Source organism: Passer domesticus, chromosome 1, assembly GCF_036417665.1.
Source record: "Passer domesticus isolate bPasDom1 chromosome 1, bPasDom1.hap1, whole genome shotgun sequence".
Classification (NCBI taxonomy): domain Eukaryota; kingdom Metazoa; phylum Chordata; class Aves; order Passeriformes; family Passeridae; genus Passer; species Passer domesticus.
In genome coordinates this window covers 45,677,284-45,690,962 of record NC_087474.1, presented here as the reverse complement: position 1 = coordinate 45,690,962, position 13,679 = coordinate 45,677,284, and the positions used below count along the sequence as shown (strand labels likewise).

The 13,679-nt window shown below is 40.3% G+C and overlaps 1 protein-coding gene across 4 annotated transcripts in view; it reads right to left on the bottom strand.

Moving 5' to 3' along the window:
• Positions 1-13,679, bottom strand: part of BMPER (BMP binding endothelial regulator) — a 154,607-nt gene that overhangs the window by 36,304 nt on the left and 104,624 nt on the right. For all 4 annotated transcript variants that reach the window (XM_064417729.1, XM_064417743.1, XM_064417735.1 and 1 more), the window contains one exon: positions 8,599-8,935. In XM_064417729.1, the coding sequence (XP_064273799.1) occupies positions 8,599-8,935 (337 nt within the window). The remainder of the gene's footprint in view (positions 1-8,598; positions 8,936-13,679) is intronic.

The following is a 13,679-nucleotide window of genomic DNA, read 5'->3' as shown; positions in this document are numbered from 1 at the left end:
CTGACAGAGACATGGTGGTTTCCTCTGATGATGCTTAAAACTTTTCCAAATAGCATCTCTCCAAAAATAGGATTTATTTTTGCAGCTAAAAAGAAATACTGCAGAGTAGCACGTATTTTTTTCTTTGGCAATGGATTAAGTTGTACCAACTGGCAGGCAGCATCTTTTCAAAATATTTCTACAAGGGAGGATATCCCTCTGCTTTTCTACCAGCTCCTCTCCACACCTTCTTTCCTCTTTTAAAATGTTCTATTATAATACTGAAACATCCGTGGTGCTTTCCAGAGTAGGAAAGGGCTCTTTCAAAAACTATTTATTAGTGCATGCAACAAGGATCTGCTTGTATTTGACCATGGCAGTCCTACAGCATGCCCATGCTCACTGTGAAATAGTGGCATTTGAATAGTCTCGCTATAATATTTATGATGGTAAACTCTAGATTAGAGAAATTATTCCTAGAGCATGTTTTAAAGCCTGTAAAACAAGCTTTGAAAAATGTGAGGGACAGTAGACCTATCATCGCAGGTTTTTTCTACAATTTCCTTACAGACAAGAAAAAAGAACCACAAGTTAATTCTAGTCAGCAAAACACAGAACAAATCTCTCAGTTGCCTGTGTCCAGACAAATTAGTTTTTTTCCCTTGGAAAGTCACCCTTTAGTTTCCCCTAGGAAAAAAGAGACCATCAAACACGATACGGGTGTCCAGATTTGAATGTGTTTTCTTTTATCTACCCCGGTAAAGAATGCTAATGAAACAACTAGCTGAAGCTTTCTGAAATTATCTGTGGTACAGCAAATGGTGGGAAGACAAAACAAAGATTACTAACTGATTCAAAGATTACTGTAATACAGCTTCCTGGGACAGGAAAATTCATAATTATTAAATCCTGTCACGCAAATACAGCAAAATTCTCATTGACTTCAATGAATCGGAAGTTTACCTCATGACATCAAAGCACTGTAGAAAAAAAAAACAAAAAAAAAAAAAAAACCCAAAAACAACATCAAACTACCAAACCTCCGTTAAAAGAAATCCAGGAACAACAAGCTCTAAGAATGCAGTCTATATTGACAAATAATTGGGCATACCCTGCTTTTCTGTTAGATGTCTCCTCCCTACTCCCTACTCCATAGTGCCTACCATCCTTCAGGATCATTTTTGTCTCAGTCAAACTGACCTTACAGTTTCACATGCACAGTCTCATGGCTACCAGACAATGGACAATGAGGAAGACAGCAATCGGTTATGAAACACCTGACTTGAATTTCATTGAGCCAGGTAATAAACCAAAAAGAAATGAAGTTTTACTAGGCAGAAGCAGGTTTTCATCATAATTCTCTATATACTTCCATTCATGATAATGACAAATGAAGTTCTTTCCTGGAAAAGTGAGAAATGGAGCCTCATAATGCACTTACAAGAAGTAGGGAATAACATTTCATTCAGTGTAAAAAGACAAATAGGTTTGTGATCATGCAATTAGGTAAGCAAAACAAATACATTCCAGACATGCCATCCTTTTGAAGGAAAGGAAACTCGCAGGGGTTTAATCACATAGCAGTATGCAGCTTCATGTGGTTTTCCTATAACAGATATCTCCTTGTTAAAAAAAAAATAAATTAATTTTCCATATAGGGAAGCACAAGGGGAAGCATGCACTCCTGGGCTGGAAGCAAGCTATGGACAGTCCCAGGTGAATGGTGTCTATCCAACACCACTGTTTTGTCAGATTTTGGAGCCCTCTCCACCCTAATCCCTTCCCCCCACTGAATCCCAATACCTCAACAGGAAAGGAGACATCTGCGAATCCTCTGGCACTGCTTCGATGTTTTACAGCTGTAATAACCACTGATACAAAGAGAAGAATGTTTTTTAGCCCCAAATTCCTGAGGTACTTTTCTAAACAGATACAAGTGGACTTGGTTACATGAAAAATACCCCACCAGGGTCAGGGGTGTGGAGAAAGATGAAGAGGAATCATGATCTGCAAATAATTAAGCTCAGCTTGGCTTTAAATTTATCTTTTCTGACCACTCAACCTATTTGTCCAAACCCATCTTCTAATCTTTACATCTAAACAGTATTTTTCTGGCAGCTTGAACTCACTCACTCTTGGCCATATCAGATGAAAAACACTTCAAGGAAGGGGCTTAAAACAGTGGTGATTTTACATATATGCAGTAGTTTTGCAGTACTCCTTACCATTAGCATATAGGCAGGAGAGTTTGGTGCTTGCTCCTAGAAATCCCAAAAAGCATCAGACACAACAAAGTCCATTCTCTCTCATTGTTAGCACTGTCAGCCACCAACAGTCTAAGTCATGGTGCCTCTTACCTGTATTTTACACAAAATGCACAGGTTGGCATTGAGTGGTTTGAGGAATAATTTTTCATATAGGGGCAGCATGCAGCCCAGACAGATAGGCATGGAGAACTGGTTCCCAAGCACCAGAGTTCTTGCAAGGGTTGGGGACACACTGGCTTCCCCAGTGCCTATGCATCTACTACCAGATTTCTGTACAGCCTTTCAAAAGGACCTCAACAGGTTGGAGAGATGGGCAGAGAGGAAGTGTCTCAAGTTCAACAAAGGCAAATACAGGGTCCTGCGCCTGGAGAGGAATAACCCCATGTACCAGCACAGGCTGGGGGCCAAACTGCTGGGAAGCAGCTCTGCAAAGAAGGACCTGGCAGTGTGCCCTTGTGGCCCAGAAGGCCAGTGGTGTCCTGAGGTGCATCAGGAAGAACATTGCCAGCAGGTCGAGGGAGGTGATTCTGCCTTCTACTCAGTCCTGGTGAGGCCACATCTGGAGTGCTGTGTCCAGCTCTGGGCTCCTGGGTACAAGGGAGATATGGAGGCCCTGGAGCAGGTCCAGGGAGGGCAACAAGGACTGGGGAACTGAAGTGTCTTTCCTGTGAGGGAGTTGGGCCTGTTCAGCCTCTAGACAACTGAAAGGGATGCTCACTAATGTGTACAAATATCTAAAAGTGGGGTGCCAAAAGGATGTTTCCAGGCTCTTCTTGGTGATGCAAATCAATAGGAAAAGAGGCAGTGGACAGAAACTGATGGAGAGAAAGTTCCATCTGAAGATGAGGAAGAACTTCTTTGCTGTGCAGGTGACTGAGCACTGGAACAGATTGCCCAGAGAGGTTGCAGAGTCTGCCTCGCTAGACATATTCAAGAACCCTCTGGATACAATTCTGTGCCATGTACACTAGGGTGATCCCTCTTGAGCAGGGAGGTTGGACCAGATGACCCCACTTTTCTCCCCTCCAACCTTACCCATTTTGTGATTCTGTAATTCATAGAAAACTCACATCCTCATGAAGATTTGCTTAAAATTAAAAAAAAAAAAAAAAAAAAAAAAAAAAAAAATTATTTCAAATATGTTTAAATTCCTTTCTAACCAGAAGTTCCCTGGGCCGTGCAGCTGCTCCATGACAATTTGCCCAAGAAGCTGAATAAATTGTTTCATCCTGAGCTCCTCTCTGTTGTGGTTACACTGCTGCTAGTACCCAGGGCCAGCTTCAGCCAGATAGTCTGACAGGCGCAGAAACATCCATTCCTCAGCACAAGGGTCAGTGGAAGCAAGAGCCAACCCCTGCTCTGTGCCAGGTCTGTAAGCAGATCAGTCACAGTTTCATGCCATCAGTCCCTTTCTTGAGCCAACACCACTGGCTTTGTCTTGAAGGGGAACACAGGCCAGCTCTGCCCTGGGGTGGGTGGAAAGACATATGTGGAAGCTGGTTCAGAAGCAGGAGCCAATACAGGAGTCACCCTGGTGAGCACCAAGAGCTACAGCCGCCCTGCACTTACACTACACAGGAGCCCTGGAGCAGCCTGGCCACAGCCAGAGCAACTGCTGTGCCTTAATTCATAGCCAGAACCTGAAAACCTTGTGGGGAGAATTCTGTACTCTGCACCTTGGCAGTAAACCAAGGGTTCCAGAGATCTCAGTTCCATCCACCACTTAAACACTTGAAACAGGATTTTCTTAAGTCATTCTTCAGCATACATTTCTTTTGTACCATCCTGCTGAGTGAACAGAGGGGCATAACCACATGAATTTTACAGCTGTAGAACATCATTGTTAACAGGGAAAAAGACCTTCAAACCTTTTGCTTCAAAGCCACAAACCTGTGGTCCCCATCTTTCAAACAGTTTGTAAATATCTTTTATTTACATGTTCTCTGCAGCCATTTTATGGCATCACTGCCAATCTGAAAAACAGAGATCTAACAGGCTACACAATGTTGCAAATTATGCCTCAACTCCAAGCAGTAATATTTTCTCTAGCTAAGTGGAAATTTTTAGAAAAACTGCAAGACTGCAGCAGTTAACTGCATACAGTTAATAGGTTAACTGAGACAGAAACTCACTGATTAACCCAGAACTATAGATGAAGTAATGACACCACATCACAAGGGTCATTTAAGTCAACAATTCCAATAAAGTAGATTTGCAATTATTGAATGCTTGTGATTAACAGATTCAAACAAATGATGCTATTAGTATGTTAGTTATTCCTTGCTCTAATGGCAAGGAATGGCCCTAAACACTAATGATTTAAGTGTTTAAGAGAAATCCCAGGACAATTACAAAACAGAAAAAAAGTAGTTAATTATTCAGAGTGCTAATGCCTGCTGAAATATAACAAAAACAATAGCAAAAGTATATATTAATAACAGGAAGAGTAATAATCATAAAAAGACACTCTTAAGAGTTAGGGACACAAATTTTCCAATGTGAAATAGAGAAATCTACTGCACAGCAAAACCAAGATACTGAATTTTTCGGAAGTTGTGGCAGTAGTTGTGGCAGTAGTGAGAGACCCAGGCACTGTCTAATTAGTCATTTATGAGCTCAGCTGCTGTGTAGGTGTATTAGAGATGGGTGATACACTGATATCATGTTTGATGTCACGTTCCAAATCCATTGATGCAACTGCTTAAAAAAAAGACCCCACCAAGCTACTAGAAATCCATGGATGCTAATGAAGGCGGGTGTTCAGGGAGTATGAGTCCTGTGCCTTCCTCTACAGCGTCTCCCGCAGCCACATTTCTCCCTGCATAAAGCAGCATTGCTGTGGCTCTCTCACTGCAGTCCCATGGTAGGGCTGCCTGCTCCTCTCAAGGAGGCTCCTGAGAGGTATCAGACGTGACCAAGCAAAGCAGGCGTGGGGTCACACTGGTGACCTGCCCTACATGATCACATTGCTCCTGGCCTCACCTGCTGGAGTCACCTGCAGGCCCCTGCTACAGCACAGCTCAAAGATGCACAATGAGATCAGCCATGGGGTAGGGTTTGGTGAGAACAGAAAGTCCTCCTCTCCTTTTTCAAGATCCCCAAATCCTCATCCATGAGCTTAAATGGTACCATAATATTTCCCAATAATGTGATAGAGCAGCTTTTTCTGTTAACAACAGCACAAAATATTGAGATAGTAGCACCTATTTTTAGTTCTGCTTATACTCAAGAGCAGTTTCAGGAGTTTGAGTGACAGCTTTATTGCATACATGGTACTGAGTAACCTTGGTAGTTTTCTTTCACCTTTTTTTTTTCAAGCACCACTCTGGGATGGTTAGCCATAATGAAATATCAAAATAGACAAGTGGCAATGGTGATGACACTAACTGCTAATCTCTCCTTCACACAGGATTTACCAAAATCTCCTAGAAATTCAAAATAGTTTCCCTACTTAAAAAAAAGTTGAACCCCAAGGGTTATTTTTAGATTATTACGCATGAGTACTGAACTAGAAATGCATTGAAGACAAACAAAAAATACCAGCCCCAAACTAAACAAAGCAAACCACAATTAAGAAAAAAAAAAAAAAAACCAAAACATAAAATGTGTTTAGTTACAAAACAAAGAACTTAAGAAGTGGTGTAAAATTTTTAGTCTGCAGTCAGAACTATTTCAAAATCCTTTCTCACACACTTACATTGTACTTTCTTCTGCCATAGGCTTTACAGGGAAACACAAGTCACCAAAGTCACATCACAAAAAAAGGGTTAAGGGCAAGGCACAAAACCTAAGGTGTCACAGCTCTCTCAAGGTCAAGCACAGGAGTCAACATACAGCTAGATCTCTACTCTCTAAAACATGAACTATATCCTTTTCACTTAACAATCATGACAATCACGCTGTGTGTTTTTTGGATGGCCAGCAAAAGGAGAAACTACAGCTGTAAAAAGAATGAGACTTAAAATGAATTTGAGATATCTTCACACAAATCTCCTCAGTAAAACAATGTCAAACAAAAGTTTGCAATCCATTGTTCGCTGCCTTTTTTGGTATTTGGAAAAAACACACCCTAATTCCTAATGTTCCTGCTGAGTTTATTTCTGTTTCTGAGAATTTTTATTAACAGCAGGTCAGTACCCAAGAAGCAAAATGAAAATGAAGCAAAGTCACTAATACAGACAAAAATTACTAAGAAAGATTAACTCTTGAAAAATAGTATTTCAAAAGGAAAAATTCCATAATATGTAATGTTGGACAGTAAAAACTGAGAAGCTATTCAATTCAATGAGGACACAGGGAGAAGAAAAAAAGTAATCTAACGCTATCATTCTGCCTCCTTCCTTTTCTTACTGCTAGGAGCCTGCTCAGAGTTAAAAAAGCAGAATTTAAAAAATTTTACTTAATCTTACCCTGAAATTAGAGAACATTGACTAAATATGCCTTTCCAAAAAAACCTCAGTTAAAAGCTGTGTTAATTTGAATTTCTTTCAATGTAAATCTAAATATCCTGCAAAGGCACATCACCAGTAATGAGTTCTTTACATTAATTCTTAACAGAATTCTGAACAGAATTAATGAAAAATGCAAATATTTCTTGAATGTGTGTCCCATAATCATTACCTCCTTGTGGACTCTTCCTGGTATGAAAAATGACCATGGTCATTGACAAAATTTCTTGCTACAACTTTATCAGTTTCTAACAAGAAGCAGCATTCTATTGCATACCATTATTTAGCTATAAATTATAGTTTATCTTCATTCCTCTGTTGGAAGCTGAGCATTTTAACAGCTAGCAACATCAAAATGGCAACAACAACTACTTCTGACAAAATATGATGGTCATTTCCTGAGAGAAAAATACACTTTTCTACAAAAGGACACAAATTAAATACTTGCTTGATTTCATTGCCTTTCCAGGACAAACATTAGATATCATTTTAAAGGAACAGAAAAGCTCTATGGTGATTCTTGAGTGCAAGCATGTAGATTTTTTTTACGTTGCAGCCAAAATATAAATCACTTTCTGCTGTGGTGTCAGGAAGTGTATTGCACTAAATTCATCATGAGCTACTTTAAAAAAGGAACAAAAAATCCACTGCAAAATTAAACAAATCTCTCTGCACCTGTTTTCCATTTGCATTGTCACCACTTACCTTTAAAGGACGATGGAAGTGAGATGGGAATGTTGCTGAAATGCATTCAACAGACCCTGTGTGTGTGTGTTAGCTTCTCTAGTGCTCTCTGTTGTGCCTTCAGCCATTGGAAAAGATAAAGTATCATAACCTGCACACAACATAATCTTTACTTTTTGCCTTTAGGCTCCTAGCACAGGGATATACCATAGCAAAATAAGTGCAGAAGCACACAGACTACAAGACAAGCTGTATGTCTTCTTCTAGCATTTCCCAGTCTCAGATGTATTCTGCTGGGTTAGATAAACGTCTTTCTGTCTCATTATAAAAAAAGAGGAAAGGCAATTCATTAGGGAAATTGAGTCACTGTAGAAAGCTTCTCCTAATAAATCAAATAGTTCAGTGAATGTGACCAAGTGGGGAAAGGTGGGAGCACAGAGATCAGGCAGCTTCCACAACCATACAACTGTGACCCAGCTTGCTCTTACCTTTTATGTCAGGCCACAAAAAGAATGGACGATTGATTGAGGGGTAAATAAACTCATGCCAATTAAAGAACAAAAAATATGTCTTTGTGGCTTAGACTTTAACCATTTTAAAGATTAAAAATCTTAAATAATTCACTCAGACAAGGATTCTGGATCCTCAATCTGTCTTTCTTTTCTCCCAGAGCAGGACAGACCATGCATGGAATATTTTGTTAACTCCTCTTTATAATTCTCAAGCCACAAACCACAGCATCCAAGAGGCATTAGACATATTTAATATTCTTGCTTTAATAAAGAAATTTTCAAAATGTTTCTGGGAAGACACACTTCTGTGGACCACAAGAAACAGCAATTGAAGTCAGACTCAACTGTACAATTGAGTTTGAAATCAGAGGGAGTTTACAAAAATGTTTTGAAGTCTCTTCTACCCTTTCTTCAGTCTCCAAATGTACTTTTTCTCTAAATTATCACAAGCCTGCCTGCTTTTCTCTCTGTTGGCTGCTCAGGTCTATTTGCTCAGGACCGTCTTCTTCTGGTTCTGGACTCAGAAAACCTCCCATAATATAAGCTTGTATATTAATTCTTAACAAACAAACATATCTCAACATGTATTCAAGTGCTACTGAAACTGAGCCTACTGCCTGGTGTGATGAGACTGAAACTGAGCCTACTGCCTGGTTTTTCTCATCACACAGTAACTTAATACCTCCCTCCACAGCAAGCCACGCTTACCGGTAAAAGGTGGTATAATCCACTGTTGAATGACAGCTCTGGAACTCCCATGCTTTGAGTTTCTGGCATTCCCGATGGGCTCGGAGCTTCACCCTGACTGTCCCATGACAGAGCTCGGGTACAGGTTTCCTCTGCGGGCGGCTGCAGAACTCATTGGACTCCACACGCCAGGATTCAGCGAAGTCATCCACATCAAACTTAAAATTCCCATCCCCCCCAATCAGGTCGTCTCGCTTGTGCCCATTGTAATTGCCACACAAACCACAGAGTTTGCCTTTCAGATGAGGTGCAGCCATGACTTCCACAAAACTGTCTCCATCCCATGAGATTTCCAAGCCTGATAAAAAGATAAGACAAAAATGCACCAAAAAAAAAAAAAAAGAGAGAGAGAGAGGAAGAAATTGAGGATAACAAACTGCACCTTATGTTTGTGCAACAGTGTTAATGGGAACCTGAACAAAGCCACTGGCTTAGTTCTGATAATGCTGTTAGATTTCTATATAGTTCCCAGTAAGTGCCTCTGGCAACTGAAGTGTTTTTTAAATTATAGCCAGTTAGAATACATGCATGCCTATCTCTTCTTATTTTTGTTCCTTCTTGCTAACGAAAGGGGTTATCCTAAAAAATATGGAGCCAAGGCAGGATATCAATATCAAAGGAGGGCTCTTGCAAAATTCTGCAAATTGAACTTGCTATGGTAAATTTCTAGCTGATTATGCAGGGGGTCCATAATTTCAACCATTGTTATCCATTGCACAGGTAGTGGTAATACAAAGATGTCCATGACCCATGAGATTCCAGCCATAACCTTATGGGAAACATCCTATTCTTGCCTACAAAGCTGACACTGGTTGCTCATTGGGGTGAATACAACTGTTCCAAGACAAGTTACCTTATTTTGCAGGAGTAAAAAGAGTTTAAAATATTACAACAAAGACATATCAGACAGCAAAACTGTTATAAGAAAGCATTCTGAACTGGGTTCAAACTGTTCACTCAAAAGGCATTAATTACCAACTTTTTGTCTGCATAAGTTAGCAAAACTGAGAAATTATGGTAAACATCTAACCTTCATCTAGTGGCTGGGATATAAGCCTTCTCCTACAATTTGCTTTACAGGAAGGTTTAGCACTTCTGGAACATCAAAACCTGAGTTACTTTTTGTGAGTGACTTCCATTTTATCTGCCTGTACCCATCTAAAAGCTAGGTGTCTAGTTTAAGTCAGCCGTCAAGGCCCTTTGATGGAGTAAAATAGGCAGCTCTGGATCACAACAGGATTGTATAATGCAGAGGAAATAAACTATTTTCTGAATGTCTTTCTGTTCCCAGAGATACTCTAGAGGGGCCAGATATCATGTGGAGACTAAACTTCTAGTTTTTACCTGAGTGACTGTAAATTAAATGGATTACATTCTTTGAGGAGTAAATAGGCAGCTCATAAGGGAAAACCATTGTGATATCATTTGGGATAAAAGCAACACCAAGAAACATTGCTGCTTAACTTCTACCCAAAAAATGGCCTTTCTTGTAATTACTTCCACTGTCTCCTGAATCCTTCCACATCACATCTGCAGGAACCCTGCGTCTGAAGATCACAAATAATTTTGCTGATATTAACTTATTCTCATAAAATACCTGCAAGCAGCCATTAGTTAAGGATAAACACAGAATCCTGCTTTTCTACAGGATAATCCAGACTTTACCCTGTTCCTCCTGCTTATCCAAGAATACCAATGAGCATCATTCTGTGGTGCAGGACCAGGGCTTCGCTCCAGCTTTCTTCATTTGCTGTGTGGGCTGGCTTAGCACCACCCTTTCCCCTGGTAAATCAGTGCTTGTCACTGTCTGATCCAAATCCTGCCCTATCCTCATGCAAGTAATTAACATACCAGTGACTCAGTTCAAAGCTGGAACCCTTCTTTCAGCAACACATCCCATTGTCTCCTATGACAATTCCTACCCATGCTGCAGAGGAACAGGGTGAGGTTCAAGAGGAAATTATGGCTATAGAAGGGTGCGTCCATTTTAACATCCTGCCCCAGTGCTGGTGTAGGTTACACCATGCTTCCAAGAGTTTTGGGAATGATTTACTCATCAAGGCTGTGAAGGTAATTCTGCATTACCTGTCACTGCAGTCTATTACACTGTTTTCTTACCACCATAGCTTAGCAATGGTAGCACAAATGTATCCTGAGTTAGCTATGCCTGAAATCAGTTTCAAATTACCTCATAAACCCAGCATGGATGGGGCCACTGTCTCCTCCTCCAAAGGCACTTTACACCCAGCCAACTGAGAAATTGTGCAAGACTACAACTGCTAATGAGGCCAACACAGTGGCAAGGGGGAAAGCTGCCTTTTAAGCTGCTTCATACATTATCATTGCTGGACAAATTCAAAATCCAGCTGTCTTTGCTTCTGACAACACTGAACAAAACAAAACACAGCTTGATTTGCAGACACAAGATTAATAATGTCATGCTGGCATTTAGAAAATACTTGCCATTAACTTATAAACCAAGATTTCTTCAGACTTGAGAATCACATAAACTTTCTCAAAGTTTAAAGCATCAAGATCCAAATTCTCAGACAGTTCTTTTCAGAAAATAACTATAGCTTTAAGGCTGAGTTCAAGTTTTTCCCCCAGAGAAGCTCCCTCAGAAGCTCCCTACTTTAAACAAAGTCAGAAAGACTGGCTAAGGATTCTACCTGAAGTTTCCTTTTAAGACTATTTTTTTTTCTTAAGACAAAACTTAATGACCTTCAGTGAAAACATATTAATAAAGAAAGGTTAACTTGAAATTTTTTCTGAACATTTATGTCCTCCTTCCCTGAGTTAATTTACATGTTATATGTTGCTTTTGTAGACCTGCAAAAGAAATGCAGATATGCAGAAGAAAAATAACATGAAATTATGGCTTTTCTTCTCAGCATATAAAAATGCACATTTTTAAATCTAGAGATTCCTGCCTTGATTACTGGATTTCATTCAAGAGACTCACTGTGTCACTGCCACATGGATGTACTTTCCTCTAGCTGGTATGGCTTAATTACACTTTATTCTGCTGTAATTGCTCATAGAAGGGTAATTTCTGGCTTTGATGAAGAGCCTAAAGGTTTCTGTCCATAACAGAGCTCTTTCCTTTTTGGAGTAACAAGGAAGGGTATTTACCCCTACATGCATGATAATTTTGTTGGAGCCTGATCACACTGTGCAGTGTGTGCCTTTTTTTTGTTCACAAGCAGAAAGTCCAGTTCATTTTTGTAAACCAGTAAGAACTGTGACAGATGGGATTATGCTACAGAGCAGTGTTTGAAATGGTCTCGTTGGCAGGCAGAAACTGTGGAAGATTTTCTTGGTGCCTATATCCCCCCCTTTCTTCCCCCCCGCCCAAAATGAATGAGTTTCCCATTCACTTGGACAAGAATCAGAAACCAAGAGATGAGAAGCCAAAGGATGCAACATCTGTCCCATCTGGGGATGTGCAAAAAAGGAATATTCTCTGAGTTACTTTTTCATTTTTTCCAATTATTCCCTCTCTTTGAAGGATGCTTAACTAACTTGTTACTTGATTTCTTAACTTGGCACACTGTCTGCTCTACTCCATTAAAAAAAATCCTTCTGGATTTATGTATATCACACACTGAGTTCCCCATTATAGGAACTCTCATCAATTGTTCTGCATGATTTTTCATGGCATCCTTGAGATTTAAAAGCATCCTCAAGAACTGGCAAACAACTCTTCCCTAAATATTTAGTGCCAAAGTAGTACAGAAAAAGTGCAGCAAAATGGCTTGGTGCAAAAGATAGCGCAGAAACAAGACCAACAAAATGCTTGTGCAATGGAGGAATAGGTAAGTAACACCAACCCTGTGTTACTTACCAAAGATTCTTTTGTCTTTCTAGCACACAAATTTGGATAAGGACTCAATACATCCCAAGCACACCCATAGCTGTCAGTGCAGAGTGCAAGGACTGCTGCTGCATGCCATCCAGGGCTACAGCTGGTGAGGAATTTAGCAACAAAACAGGTTTTCACTGGAAAATGCCAATTCATCAGAACTGAAATGCTTCAGGGAGACATATCGTATTCAATGAACTTCCAACACAGCACCGGCAAGGCTCCAAGCTGGTTTCCTGCCAGCTCGCCTGGTGGGCTGCCTGGAATCCTGAATGATCAGGGTATGAAACTCCAAGACTGCCCTGCCATGCACACTGCCCTGTAGCCAGGGACCACAAGACTTCCTGAATCTTTGGGTTCATCTGTTTTATCTAAGGCTCAATTCCCAGCTCTGCAAAAGGAAAACCAAAATCCATGGGAATGCTGGCTGAGCTGTAAGCACCAGACCCTGCATTTCCCAGCCCAATTTTACTTTGAATTTTACTTCTAGTGCAGCAGTTTTGCTTCATTTTCATTACTTCCTCTCTCTCTTTTTTCACCCTACACTGGGAAAGCATATATTTTTGAAAAATCCATGTTCCTTCTGAAACAGAAATTTGTCCAATTTTTTCCCTTGATCCTCAGAACTTCCTCTGAAACAAAATGTTTGCCTTTAAACCAGTTCTACTCAGCACATTCTTCCTCTCTACAGCCTTTCTGCTGCTTGTCCTCTCCCAGCAAAACGGACCCAGGTCATTCTGCTACTTCTGAGGCCTTATGTGCTGAAGAAAGTAGGACTTGGCCCATCATGCTGTATTCAGCAAGAGAAACCTGATCCTGCTCCGTTAAGGGGAGGAATTAGGAATTTAGGCTATAATTTGCAGTGATTACACACTGTTTGGTATGTTGTCATATGCCATGTTTGCACTCCCTCTGCCAACACATGGACAAAGATGTGTGTAGTCATTTATTAGGCTTGCACCAGAGACAAATGAAATAGCAGCAGGATTAGCTGTCATTCATCTTCAGTTGAAAACCTTTCCTTGGCCTGTGGTTGGCTAATGAAACCCACATCGCCTGAATTCATGGTGTTCAGCTGGCTGCAAAGAAAAACCCTCAAGATGCTTCTAATTAGAAGTTGTGAATAATGGTCAACTTGTGTGCATTTTACAGACAGCCACAAAAATCTGCATTGCCACTT